The sequence below is a fragment of the Gymnoscopelus microlampas genome (assembly GCF_963454915.1).
Source record: "Gymnoscopelus microlampas genome assembly, chromosome: 10".
NCBI classification, from domain to species: domain Eukaryota; kingdom Metazoa; phylum Chordata; class Actinopteri; order Myctophiformes; family Myctophidae; genus Gymnoscopelus; species Gymnoscopelus microlampas.
The window spans coordinates 46,340,948-46,354,657 of NC_139947.1; the positions used below are offsets into that span (position 1 = coordinate 46,340,948).

General features: G+C 45.5%; 1 protein-coding gene across 3 annotated transcripts in view; it reads left to right on the forward strand.

The window, feature by feature from the left end:
- The window catches only part of LOC311054428 (protein FAM110A), a 25,372-nt gene extending 13,296 nt beyond the window's left edge, over positions 1-12,076 (forward strand). For 2 of the 3 annotated variants that reach the window (XM_084070393.1, XM_084070392.1), the window contains exons 2-3: positions 7,798-8,199; positions 8,728-12,076. In XM_084070393.1, coding sequence (XP_083926519.1) covers positions 8,747-10,237 — 1,491 coding nt within the window. In that variant the 5' untranslated portion in view covers positions 7,798-8,199; positions 8,728-8,746 and the 3' untranslated portion in view covers positions 10,238-12,076. Of the gene's footprint in view, positions 1-7,564; positions 8,200-8,727 lie in introns of those variants that run through there. The other variant, XM_084070391.1, reaches the window with a different exon arrangement.
- Positions 12,077-13,710: the final 1,634 nt, after the last annotated feature.

A 13,710-nucleotide genomic window follows, 5' to 3' on the forward strand; every position in this document is an offset into this window, starting at 1 on the left:
AACTTGCCAAGAACAACCTTGTTGACCCTATGCCATCGGGCCAGGCCGGTTGTTGTGGCCGACAGTTTGAGTCCCATGTTATCTGGCGTTTCTCTTCCTGGTCCACTCTGTCTTCATCAGCCCCGGTGGAAGCTCCTCAGTAAAGGCCGTTACCCACTTAGGCCTATACTTTGTCGGATGACGTATAGTGAAAATAGCCAATCTGCAAGATGGAGATCTGCTGTTTTTACATATTTTGGACTTTTTTTTCCTGCATGCACTTAAAAGAGGGATGCCAGGTTGAAAGTTGTTAGGATATTAGCTGATAACCTTTTGAACTCCCAAGACTTTATTGATTATGGAGAATCATGGGAAAACATAGACCCCCAATCGCTGCCTGGGTTCGATGGGTTTGGGTTCGCGCTGCACTCTTGAAATGTCACAGGTTTAAATCCAGCCTGGGGCTCCTTTCTTTTTTGCATGATTTCCTGCATGATTTCCTGATATCATTTTGGTTGTGCCACATTGACTAAGCAGCTGCCTACAGAAATGTCTAGAAGAGAACCTCAATGATTGATAGATTGTCACTGTGGATCTTCGTGCTATAAGCTGTAGTTCTATAGAACGTTAAATAACAGTGGCTGTAGCCATTGTGTGAAGCCTCTCAAAGGCAGGCTGTTGCCAGCGTTTGTGGTGAGCAATGTGTCGTGAGCTAAAAGCGTAGGGGTGGGACCCAAAATAGACCAAAACACACCCACACAAGGTGAGGGCACAGTAAAACCTGGTCGGCCAGCAACACACACGCACACACACACACACACACACACACACACACACATACACACACACGCACACGCACACGCACAGGCAAAGACACCAGCTGAGTGTGTTTGTTTGTTTGGCTGGCTGTGTCACACATTTCCTGTGGTGAAACACGTCTACCCCCCCATACACACACTCACGCACCGTCCCAGTAGACGGTAAACCTGAGAAACTTCCGCTGACCTTAACCTTCACCTCCACCCCACCTCCTCTCTACTTTGTAAAATCCTTATGGGTCCATTTGGTTACATTTATGAGTGAAATTAACACTGAGGATTTTACTGTGTGCTTGGCACTGAGGTGATTTCCCCCCCCTAAATAGAGCATTTGTATTTTTGTAATACTCTTTCCACAGTGATCTCACCTCTTGCTCAACATGGGTTTTCCTGGATTTGGAAGGATTTATGTTTGTGTGCGTGTGTGTGTGTGTGTGTGTGTGTGTGTGTGTGTGTGTGTGTGTGTGTGTGTGTGTGTGCATGACACACCTTTTTGCCTGTGGACAAAGTTGATGATCTGTACGTAGAAGATGACGTTGATGATCAAACCCATGTCAAGTCATTAAAGTTTGTAGAACTGGAAGTAGGAAGTTGTTTTTGGTTTTTGAAGGTTAGTTGTAGCCAAGCACCGAGGGCTGCTCTGTAGCCCTCGGTGCTGTAATCTACTGTATCAGTCAGGGGTCAGCATTAACTACATGAAGGCCACGGTGATTATATCACAGTGTGTGTGTTGACTGTGTTCTATCATATTATGATGGAACACTCATCACACACACACACACACATGCTCGTTTTATAATCCACTCACTGTTTGTAGCCTCGGAGATCTGATTCCTTCTGTGGCTTTAGGATTATCATTTTCTTTCATTCCAAAACCCATTATTATTTTGTCTTTTGTCGCACTGTTTTTTTTCTCTCTGTTTGCTCTCTCTCTCTTCTGCTTATCTCCTTTACTGTCTCCTGTGCTGTGTGTTCGCTCTCTCTCTCAACCCTCTCTCTCTCTCTCAACCCCTGCCCCTAAACCATCTCACATACTCACACAGATGACTTTCCCCATTCCCCTCACGTGTTGCTGTTTGTGCCATTCTGTCGCTCAGTAACTATGCGATGGATATTACTGGAGAAGCAAGTCATAGCCTTTCCCCTGTAATTAAGGCCGGCTAACTGACTGCCTGCCTCACTCACCACACACACAGTCAGCTGTGGTATTACAGCCCCCCCCCCCCCCCCCCCCCCCCTGTCCGCATGCTTCCCGGACCTGGAGGAAATGTAGCGCAGCACGTGTTATATACATAAACATGGGAACCCTTTTTACATGCAAACGTAGTGTCATTAGCGGTCAGTCAATTCATCTGTTATTACTAGAGCCCAATCGATACCAGATTTTTGGGTCTGATGATCTCTGATCCAAATTTTGGATAGTCCTACACAAGTACACAACTCACTACCGATGTTTTGACCAGTATTTTGTCAAAAAGTGCAACGTCGATTTGAAAAACTTTTATTTGATTTAAGGTTTTTGAAAAAATAAAACATATTTTTGAAAATCTTCACCTCTAATGACATTCACAAAATAGGTATGCAAGGTTTAAAGTGGTTACAATTTGGTATACATCAGCTGAATATGTCTGACATATTGGCCAGATATATGATGTATTAGTCTGACTCTAGTTATACCTTATTGATTTGCTAGCACTTTCGGTTGTCTCACAGTACCTATTTATCTCACGCACAAGCACTTGCTCTCACAACACAATGGCCCCCTCTCTCTTCTTTTCTATTGTATCTCTCTCCATCTGACTCCCCTCCTCGCTCTCAAGAGATCATGAGCTATATCATTATGTGCTAATAAGGTGGTTGGAGACAGAGAGAGCTGCATCGCAGAGCCAGATAGCTTCATAATAATACCATGGTAACCATAGTTTCATGCTAATCTAACCGCGACAGTTTCCATGGTAGAAGAGCAACTGTAATTCCACAGCTCTCTGTGCCTCTCGTTGGCTTTTTTTATTTATTTATTTTGATCCCACCAGAGACGCAGGCTATTACCCCTAACTAGACAGAATGACAGGCAGACAGGCAGACAGACAGACTGAAAGGAAATGACAGACAGGTCTAGACTGACAGCCTTATGTACAGTTAGGAAAACAAGAAGAGTAGATAGGCCAGTAGCTGGCTCAGGGCTGTTTTGGTTTCCCATAGGAAGGTATTCCTATCTATTACACACACACACGCACACCCAAAACATTTGGGGACATAGCATTTACGTATTACATCCATATCGTCCCCAAATGTGACCTGTTTCAGGAAAACATGCACAGACACACACACATGATTGTCAGGCCACTCTACTGTCCACTCTATTCACAGCTCAGTTGGTGGAAACCCAGTCGTTTGGGCATCATTTGCACATCTGACTGACTATCTGTAGATTGCCGTGTTTGCATTCAGAGTGCTCTTCTCAATGCAGGCTATGTAAACAGTCCTCCCATTACATTCTCTTTTCTCAACGTTGTGTCGTCATTGTGTTAATTAAGCCATTCATTGGTCAATCACTGGCTCTCAAAGTGGGGTCTGGGAATTTCAGGGGGTCCCCAGAAAAACGATAAACTGTTTAAATACTTAAGCTTTATTTTATATTTCTGGCTATAGCTGATCTATACTATAGCATCACATTGCGACACATATTGACTATTATTATTATTGTGTATATATATATTATTTTTTTTACAAATGTTGACAAATCTTATCCCATGGAGGTCCCTGGTACAAACTCTCAAAAAAATAAATGCATATCAATGTGGGGGTCTGTGAACATGTTTGAGAACCACTGGTGTAACTCTAAATTAATTCAAGAGCACACCTTTTTGAGTTGACATAGTGATAGTGCTGTTTCTGGATGGGGTTTGTGATTCTAAAATGTAGTCTGAATTGGGTTTACCTTTGTATTGACAATGTTTTTTCCACCCCACTGCTTTTCTAAGTACTGTCTCTCTGCCTCTTCCCACATCTTCCTTTACCCCTCCCTCTCTCCCGCTCCATCTCTCCATTCATCCCCTTATGGGATCCATGGCTGGACAGTTTGGTTCAACAAAGTAACAAAGACAGGAAATAAAGAGTGGATCATAGGATTAGAACTATCAGCAGAGATGTGTGTGTGTGTGTGTGTGTGTGTGTGTGTGTGTGTGTGTGTGTGTGTGTGTGTGTGTGTGTGTGTGTGTGTGTGTGTGTGTGTGTGTGTGTGTGTGTGTGTGTGTGTGTGTGTGTGTGTGTGTGTGTGTGTGTGTGTGTGTGTGTGTGTGTGTGTGCGTGTGTGTTTGTGTAACCCTGTTTTGTCATGGTGAACAGGAGAGATTAGCCATTACCTTAACAATAGACTTGCTTTTGTGCGTGTGTGATTGCAGCCAGTATAGTTATTATGTGTGGAGGTGTGACAGAGGGTTGCTGTACGTCAGCAGCGCTGGAGCCGTTAAATGAGCTTATGAGTTCTGTTCTGGAGGTGGAGGGGCAATGCCCATTTCTTACCAGTATTCCTGAATAATTGAAACTTTAAAAGTGGACATATTTTGAGAAATTGGTTGGTTTGATTGAATGAATATTGTATTAGACAGAAATGTAAAACAGCACGAGTACAGTCAAACACTTGGTCCAAAAAAGTCCTTGCGGTCTCGTTTCCATTGGGGTCCTAGGTATTCAATTCATCAACATATAAAAATAGCACCAAACATACACAGTAGGGGGGAAAAGGGGTGGGGGTAAAGAAAAAAGGGGGGGGGGGGCTTTTATTTGAGTCAAATGGGTCTAAATCCATTATCAGAAACTCTCTAAAATGTGTATGTATCTTAAGAAATGGGTATTTTACATTAGACCATTTTTCAGACAGCTCAATTGCAATGCGATCATATTTTAAGAATTTGCCCTTTTTTCACGATGCGTCTGAAATAGTTTCAAACAGGAGAGGCCTGGACGTGGATAATGACAAGGCACATGAGGTGTTTTAGGTTTCTCTGTCTGGCGTTTCCTCTGGGGCAGCAGTCAACCCTGTGTCTGGTCAAGCTATCACGCCCCAACCACGCGACAGGGCCCGGTTCCCCCCCCCGGTCTACTCCAGTGTCCTCCTTTTATAAACAGGCTCTTGGAACACAAATTCTGAGCACAAAATTACAAATACAATTTGGACTTCGGTGTCAAGTTCAACAGATGATATTTATATGTAATGGTGGGATATGAAAAGATACAACTAAGGTCTATTATCCAAACTCTGGATGCTAATAGCTATAATTTTGACCCTTCAGTAAGTCGGAGAGCATGCGGCTGCAGACTCAAAGCTGTGTATTGTGTTATTTTCAGCAGCAGTCTACTGTATGACATCACAGCCTGGGGATATCTTGAGTCCCAGTGGTCAGCTGTGGTCTACAGCTCTGGTCTTCTCTGTGGTGTTGTGACTTTGTACACTGGCAGCCGTGGCAGACCTCTCATGTATCCAAGGAATAAAAAACGTTCCCTCTGAGAGCTGGAGTAGCAGTGTAAAAGTATTAACAAGAACGTGTTTGTGACAAAATAATAATCACATTTCCATTTCCTGAAAAGTACATATAATGTCTCAGAAATACAAGGTTTCCACCCAACAGAGACGATATTCATGAGTGAGTAATGGACATCAGTTGACACCAGTTAAGTTATGCTGTGTGTGTTCTGTCATGTGTATTTGCGTAGGTTTAAAATAAAGGCCCCGTTAATAATAAACTCCAGTGACACATGCATGCATATAGTCGAAGTTTATGTGTGTTATCTATTCAAAGCCCAAGCATTCAGGTTTTGTGTCTCTCTGTGTACATATGCCGTATGTACTGTATATACAAACATGAATGTACTCTTGCACGTGCCTGCTTGATGAGTCAACCTGACACAGTTTTCAGCCCCACACTGTCAATGGAATAGTGCCAACCATTCAATCCAGCAATAATGTCAACACTCTGTTCTAAATCCCAGTCAGTGTGAAATAGTGGTGACATTCTGCCTTCCTGTAAGCTACATCCCAACCTGACGGTATCAACTCTTTCCAATTTATGCTTGATATCTCCTGAGTTTTTCCATTCACTCTGTAGGCGTTTCCTCTGCATTCACACCGCACTTTATAATGGCGTTTTTGTGTAATCTGCTTTATGCCCCAAATATATTCCTTAGAGGTTTTATTTCTAGTTTGGAAACACTGGGGCTGACACACTGCTTGTCTGTGCAATGTTTTGTTTAGTTTAGTTTGTGTGTGTGTGTGTGTGTTTGTGTGTGTGTGTGTGTAGTAAATCTGGTTGATATAAGCTGATCTGTTCTGTGGACAACACCCCTCTTGTATATCACATTGTCCGAGTGAAAGTGTGTGTGTGTGTGTGTGTGTGTGTGTGTGTGTGTGTGTGTCTGTGTGTGTCTGTGTGTGTCTGTGTGTGTGTGTGTGTGTGTGTGTGTGTGTGTGTGTGTGTGTGTGTGTGTGTGTGTGTGTGTCTGTGTGTGTGTGTGTGTGTGTGTGTGTGTGTGTGTGTGTGTGTGTGCGTGCGTGCGTGTGTGTGTGAGTTTTACAGGGTGAGAACAAGTGAGCGAGAGAGAGAAGAAGAAGAGAGGGAGAAATGATGGGGGAAAACAGGGTCATATGCTGAGAGGGAATGAAGAAGACTATAAAAAGACTGATTAAAAATGTGTGGATGGATATAGTGATACTGATGGTATGAGAGAGAGACACAGAGAGGGAGGGAGTAACTGTGTGTGCATGTGATGTAACTTAAGTGTGTGGAGGTGTAAACGGAAGAAGGGGAAGAAAATGTAGAGTGGTGAACACTGGTGGGGTGGGGGGGGGGGTGATGATTGTTTTTCAACTCCTTTTGAAGGCAAGGATGAAGAGAGGAGAGGGAGAAAAGAAGGCTTGGAGAGAGAGAAAGAGGGCAAGTCTGAACAGAGTTCTCAATTCACTGGAAATGGAAAGATGTAGATGTGTGTGTATTGAGAGAAATTCTATTCTCTTCCTCTGTTCCCTCTCTCTGGGGGGCTGGGGGTATTGTGTTCTAATATCTCTCTACACAGTGTGATTTAACAGACTCTTTTCAACAACTGGGAGTCCAGTTGTGCATTTTGTAGTTTTATTGCGGTTAGTATAGACTAGAGTGTTCGTTTATCCAATCACCAAGACATTAATGCCAACAAGTAAAACAGGCAAATATTTACAGTGGAAAACATTTATGAATAAATAAAGAATTGTGATTTTTCACCCACTGGTTTAGTCACAGCCTGGATAAGAGCCTAAAATGTAAATGTGAGGGTTGAACAAGGTTTTATTCTAGTACGGTGATACTCTATTGTTAACTGTGCCCACACTTTGTCCCACCTTCTGTTGCCCATCAACGTTGTATTGCAGGTTTTAAGAAAATGTTTTCACAATGTTTTCTTAAGACCCCACTGAGCTTGATGCAAGTCAATGTAAAACATTGCAGCTGTTTCACCCATTACCCCTCCTCTCTTTCAACACCCCCTCTCCTTTCTCTCTCTCTGTTACCCCCTTTCTCCCTTTCAAAGAATTTCATTTGAATGAAAATCCCCAGTCCCGGTGTTTTGTTGTCGGTGGGGGGAGGGGCGCAATTGGTCTGCGTCCCTCTGCAGTGAGCCAATGGGTATGGGGCTCCCGCCCACCGGCCCTCCCCCTGGCCCCCTGCGAGGCGCACGATTGGTTGCCCGCGGTGTGGGTGGAGTCAAACACAGTATTAAAACCCTGTCCTGTCTGCTCCACTTCACTGTAGAAGAGAAGTCCCGTCTGTTTGACAGAGTCTGTGTGGGCATGTGTGTGTGTGACTGTGTGTGTGTGTGTGTATGTGTGTGCATGCTTTTCTCAAAGTGGGAGTAGAGAGACATACAAACGCAGATGGAGAGAAGGAGAGCATCAGGATGGAACTATTTGTGTCAGCTCTCCATGTGTAACTGACTTGGACTTTCCATCTCTTTGTTGAACCCTCTTCAGGAATAGCTGCCGGCCGGCGTTCTTCAGCATAGGAGACGTGACAGACGGGGGACCAGGCATAATAAAAGCAGATTGAGAGGACTGCCTCTCTGGATGTTATCGTCTCCCAGCCTGCTGGTCTGGAGGGCTCAGTGACTATCTGACCGGTCAATCAGTATCTGTCTACCAGATCTGTGTTCTGGTCCCTCTGCGTGACCACTGACCCTCGCAGGGATATAACCCCCTTCCCTGGGGTCAGCACCAAGCTAATAGAGGAGGCCCAGCCGGGCCTGATGTGGAATTTGACCCTGACCGACCCCTTCCCACGAGCACCCTTTCACTGAGCCGGACTGGGAAGAGAAAGCGGATAAAGGAAGATACGGGGAGAAGAAAAAGAGAGGAGCGAGAGCAGCGGACTAACCGGTAAGGAAGTTAAAGGAGCTCTGGGACCAAGGGAGAGAGGGAAAGGGGGGGGGGGGGGGCAGAGAATACAAAAGATCTATTTCTTAAGCTTAGGAAGGACATTGGTTGTCCATTACAACCCCCACCTCTCTCTGTTGGTCCTTCAGTCTGCTACTGTTTCTCTTCCGCCTCCTTCTTTCTTGTCTGTGCTGCTCACATTCTCATCCTGCATCTCATGTTTTTTAGATGTTGACAACCAGAGCACATTTGCTCCTCTTGATTATGCTCCTCCGAGTCATGTTGAGTCCAACTTTTTCTGCTGCACATTTCATACGAGCTAATTGTCAATGTGCGTCACAAGAAATACAAGGGGGGAAAAACATGCAAAATATGAAAATGAATGGGTATGGATACAAAAATAGTGCTCTATTTCACTCTTCTTTCCTCTCCTCCTCTCCTTTAGGCAGTATTATGTTTTGTTATGTAACTCCAAGGAGACAACAGACTGACTGTTTTGACTAACTCTTTTCTCTTTTTCTCTCTCCCCAGACTCCTTCCTGCGCCCAAAATGCCGGTGGAGACTTTGCGGCCCTCAGACGGCCGTCTGCCCGGCGGTGTCCACTTCGCCTCCGCCATGCCCTTCCGCATCCTGAACAAGGGCCCGGAATACTTCCGTAGGTCCCTGGTTGAGCCTGGCGCCCGCAAGCTCAGCGCTGTGGAGCGCCTGGAGGCCGACAAGGCCAAGTATGTGAAGAGCCAGCAGGTAGTACTCACCCGGCAGGCCCCCGTCAAGCCGCCCATCATCCGCAAACCCCTGCTGTCACCAGGAATGATGCTACAGTGTCGAATCAGCACACCGCCGGCACGCAAGGTGCCCCGGCGCCCAGGAGACACAGAAAACGGGGACGGAGGCAGAGAGGGGCTGGGAGGTGGGAGGAGAGGACCGGCTCTCAACCTGGAGATCCTGAACAACCTGATCAATAATGTGTGCGACGGACCGGCGCCCTCTCCACAGTCCCCCGTCCCCTCTTCGCCCTCCTCCTCTTCCTCCCCTTCGGCCTCCTCCCCTTCGTCGGGGGCCAAGAGCATCGGCAGCAGCCTGTCAGCCGAGCAGGAGAGTGGAGCCCGCTTCCTTAACAACCACAAGCCGTCGAACCTCGCCACAGCCAACTCCTCGTCCACCTCCTCTTGCACCTCCTCACCGCTCAACAACAACAACAACATCAACAGCCTCCAGGTCTCTCAAGCGGAGGTCAGCCGCCGGCCGCCCCCTGTCCCGGCCCGGGCGCCCCGTTTCGGGGTCCCGCTGCCCTACAGCTCCCCTAACCAGGTGACGGTGCGGAGGGTGGACGTGCGGCCCCAAGCTGACCTGAGGAAGCCCCAGAGGCTTCAGCTCCAGCCTCAGGTCAAGCCGCGGCAGACGGCCCAGCCCCAGGTGGCCCAGCCCCAGGCCCCGCCCAACCCTCATCCGCCTCCTCCAACCCAGCAGAACCAAGCCCAGCATCAATCTCACCCTCATGCCGCCCCCCAGCCCCTGCCTGCTTCGCCCCCCGCCTATCTGCCACCCAGCCCCATGCTAGTCCGAGCGGGGTTGATTCCCCCGGCCTCTCCTGCCTTCACCCGTCTGTCGAACGCCAGCTCCAGGGGCTCCAGGGCCGGCTCGGCCCGCAAGCACCCGTCGCTGCACCGCTCCAAGTCAGACCTAAGTGACCGCTATTCGCGTGCCACGGCCGACCTCGAACGCTTTTTCAACTACTGTGGCCTGGACCCTGGCGAGGTGGAATGCATGGGTGGCGTGGAGCGCTTCACCAGGGCCAACTCGGACATTGTCTCTGTCTCCAAGCTTCGCAGCGTCAGCACACCCAGCTCCGAGTGCGGGGATGTAGCTGGGGACCGGGCTAGGGAGGAAGGGGACGACGATGATGAGGACGCGGCCCCAAAGGCCAACGAACGGGTGCCCTACGGCATCTCTGTCATCGAGAGGAACGCCCGCGTCATCAAGTGGTTGTACGGCATCCGCCAGGCGCGGGACACTAGCACCGCCGTCTCTAATGTTTAAACTTCCCGGACTGTGGATGGGACATGGGACGGCATACGGACCCTCAAAAAAAGACAGGACTTTGAAGGAGAGGTACTGGAGTGATACCCAGACAGACTCTCGCCACATAAGGTTTCTTATTTATTGAATAATCCCCCAGGCCATTGAGGGGCTAGTCTTTGATATATATATAAATATATTTTTCTGAGTGTGTATAAAAATATGTTCATCTGAAGAAGTGAAGCTAATTGTCCGTATGTTCATCTTCTGCTGCCTTACATCATGTTTATGCATAATACAGTACAGTGGTTGATAGTTTATGTTGCCTGTGAAGCATAAGACATCTTTAAAGGGGAATCATAGAGCAGAAGTTGTTTTATTTGATCTGGGCTGCAAGTCAGGACTGCTTCCCTTTGGAGACGAAAAGGATGATGGCCGCAAGAACATTTGTACTCGCAAGCAATAATGGAGCAAATTCTGAGGATGATGATTGATGAAGGTGGAGGATCTAATTTTTTGTTGTGGTTCCTCATATTAAGGTACTGTGCGTGTGCGTGTGTGTCTGTGTGTGTGTGTGTGTATGGGTACCAGAAAGCTATAATGCGCTTCTCAAAGCTAGCAGGGGTGGAGGCTAGAGACTGTATAATGTGTGTGAGTGTCAAGCGTGCCAGCGGGACCACCACATTGATACTGTGAACATTCACAAAGAAAATCTTCCATAAACACATTTTTGTATTTAAAAAAACACACCGTGGCTTTGAGACTGTTATTATATGATATGTCAGCATGTAAGTGTATTGTGTATAGTTTGGTTTTGTGATCTTAACACAGTAAAATCCTCAGTGTTACTTTATCCATTTGTAAGTCTGAGAATGTACAAAATCTACAAATGGACCCTTCCGGGTTCATTTCGTTTGTACACTCTCAAAGGTGCTGTAATTGATATTTTGGGTTAAAACAGTAATCATTGCTAGTATAGAGTGTTCGTTCAGACACTATAAAGTCTATAGCAATGTTTACTTTGGGAATATAGAGCTATTTAACAATTATTTTAACCAAAATAATATCACTTACAGCACCAATAAAAATAGCCAGGATTTTACATTGAACAAAGCACAAGTATCGAACACCCCACACACACACACACACACACACACACACACACACACACACACACACACACACACACACACACACACACACACACACACACACACACACACACACACACACACACACACACACACACACACACACACACACACACACATACAGATTGACATTTCCATGCACACAGGTGTACTGTAAAGGCTCCAGTCAGTGACTACGGTGGCAGTACACAGTAAAATACAAGGGTCGGTTACATTTGTACACAAGTTTGTACAAATGTAACCAAATGGACATAACATTCTAGTCTAGTTAAACATCATCCGTTCAGTGGTGTATCTGCAGTCAAAGGCCTCTCTCTGGTCAAGGAGTTGCGGCCGGAGCAGGGATGTTGACTACGGCCAGTATGCCTGGGCACGGATACGCCAGCGGCGTCATGTGATACAGAATGATGAGTGATGAGGGGAAGCTTGAAGTAAGTGTTGCATGATAAAGAGAAGCTGATTTGTGTTCTGGAAACGGTGAGAGAGGGTTGAAAGGATAACGAGTGAAGCTATGTACATGTTTAAAGAGTCTAAGACTGGCTTTGGAAATGTCTCAGGAAGTTGTCTACTGGGCATGCTGTTGAAAATGGACCAATATTTTTGGACAACTATGTACAGAATTGAATCATTGTTCTTTAAGTGCAATCTGACCATATTTTATTATGAATACTTTATATGTGAACACAATAAATCAGGAGTGTTGGTTTAACTATTTGTTTAATTTAAGTCAAATTAACACTCCCGTTTTTACTGTGCATGAGAATACAAAGTAAAACCCACACTAACACAATCAGTCTATACACACACACACACACACACACACACACACACACACACACACACACACACACACACACACACACACACACACATGCAGCCACAGAAGGTGTGTTAAAAATACGAAAATACTGACCTGTGTGTGTCCATATGCGCCTTGCTCTGTGCGGGGAGGTACAAAAAGGAAGTGAGACTGTTTATTTATTTTGGCTTCCTGTTTGCCACCGTGGAAGCAAGGGAGAACCCCCCCCGTCCCCCCGCGCCTCACGTGAACAAATTCTACACCGCAAAACGTGCGTTCGTGCACTATCTTTTCAACTTTAAAGACCATTGTGGTCAAGGGACTCTGCATGTTATCTGTCATTTTGTTTCACATACACAAACATCACTTCACTGTGAAGCTAGGAGGGAGTAAACCACTGATCAAAGGGTGCTGTTGAATCCAGCCCTGTACGCCCAAAGAACTTGAGAGATCCAAAATGCTGCAACGTGGTGTCTTTTAAATAACAATAAAGACATTTCCTTCAACATAAACGCATTTTCTTGCAGGTTTTTTTCTCCTTCATTTGGTTTTGATAAAATCATCACCAGTATCTTAAAAGTTGCTAACCTCAACTTATTTTAATGACTAAAATGCTGTTGTTTTTTGTCATTGTATTTTATAAATGGCACATCTGCAGTCTCCCTACTCTTATTGAGAAGTGTGGACCCTGGTGTTGGGTAGGCCTAAGACTGATATACAAGTAGTACTGCCTGAGACTCACAAGTGCAATATCTCCCCTGGCAAAGCAGATATTCTGTTTTGGAAGAGTGGGCAAAGTTTCTGAATCTATTGTTGCCAGTTAAGCCACAATCAAAATACTGGGTAACTTGCAAGTGACTTGCTTGTGGTGTCTGTGCTGTGGTTCTTGCATGTGGCTGTAACCAGCCTCTCTGAATTTCTGCACTGATTTGGGCAGTGGTGTAAAGTAACTATTTACATTTACTCAAGTACTGTACTTAAGTACAATTTTGAGGTATTTTTTACTTTACTGGAGTATTTCCAATTTTCAGTACTTTACTTTTACTCCACTACATCTCAGAGGCAAATATTATACTTTTACTCCACTACAAATATTTGAACATTTTAGTTACTAGTTTTTGATTATTATGACAAAACATTCATTACCCACTTCAGCCCTATATACATTTCGGCCATTTGAAAATAGCCGATCTACAAGCTCACAATGCGTTGCGATGCGACGCATTGTGAGCTTGTAGATCTGCTATTTTCAAAAGATTTTTTATTTGAAAACTTGTGAAATGTCCTCTGCATAATGAGTACTTCCTACTTTTGGTACTTTTAAGTACATTTTGATACCAATACTTTTGCACTTTTACTCAAGTTATTATACATTTCGAATTCTGGACTTTTACTTGTAACATCAATACTACATTGCAGTATTGATGCTTTAGAAGTAAAGAATGTGTGTACTTTTTCCACCACTGGATTTGGGAGAACGGGAAGTGCCGCTGCCAAGTCCTGGCTTATAATAGGAAGTGTGGTAGCGGTCCAGCAGGGCAGAC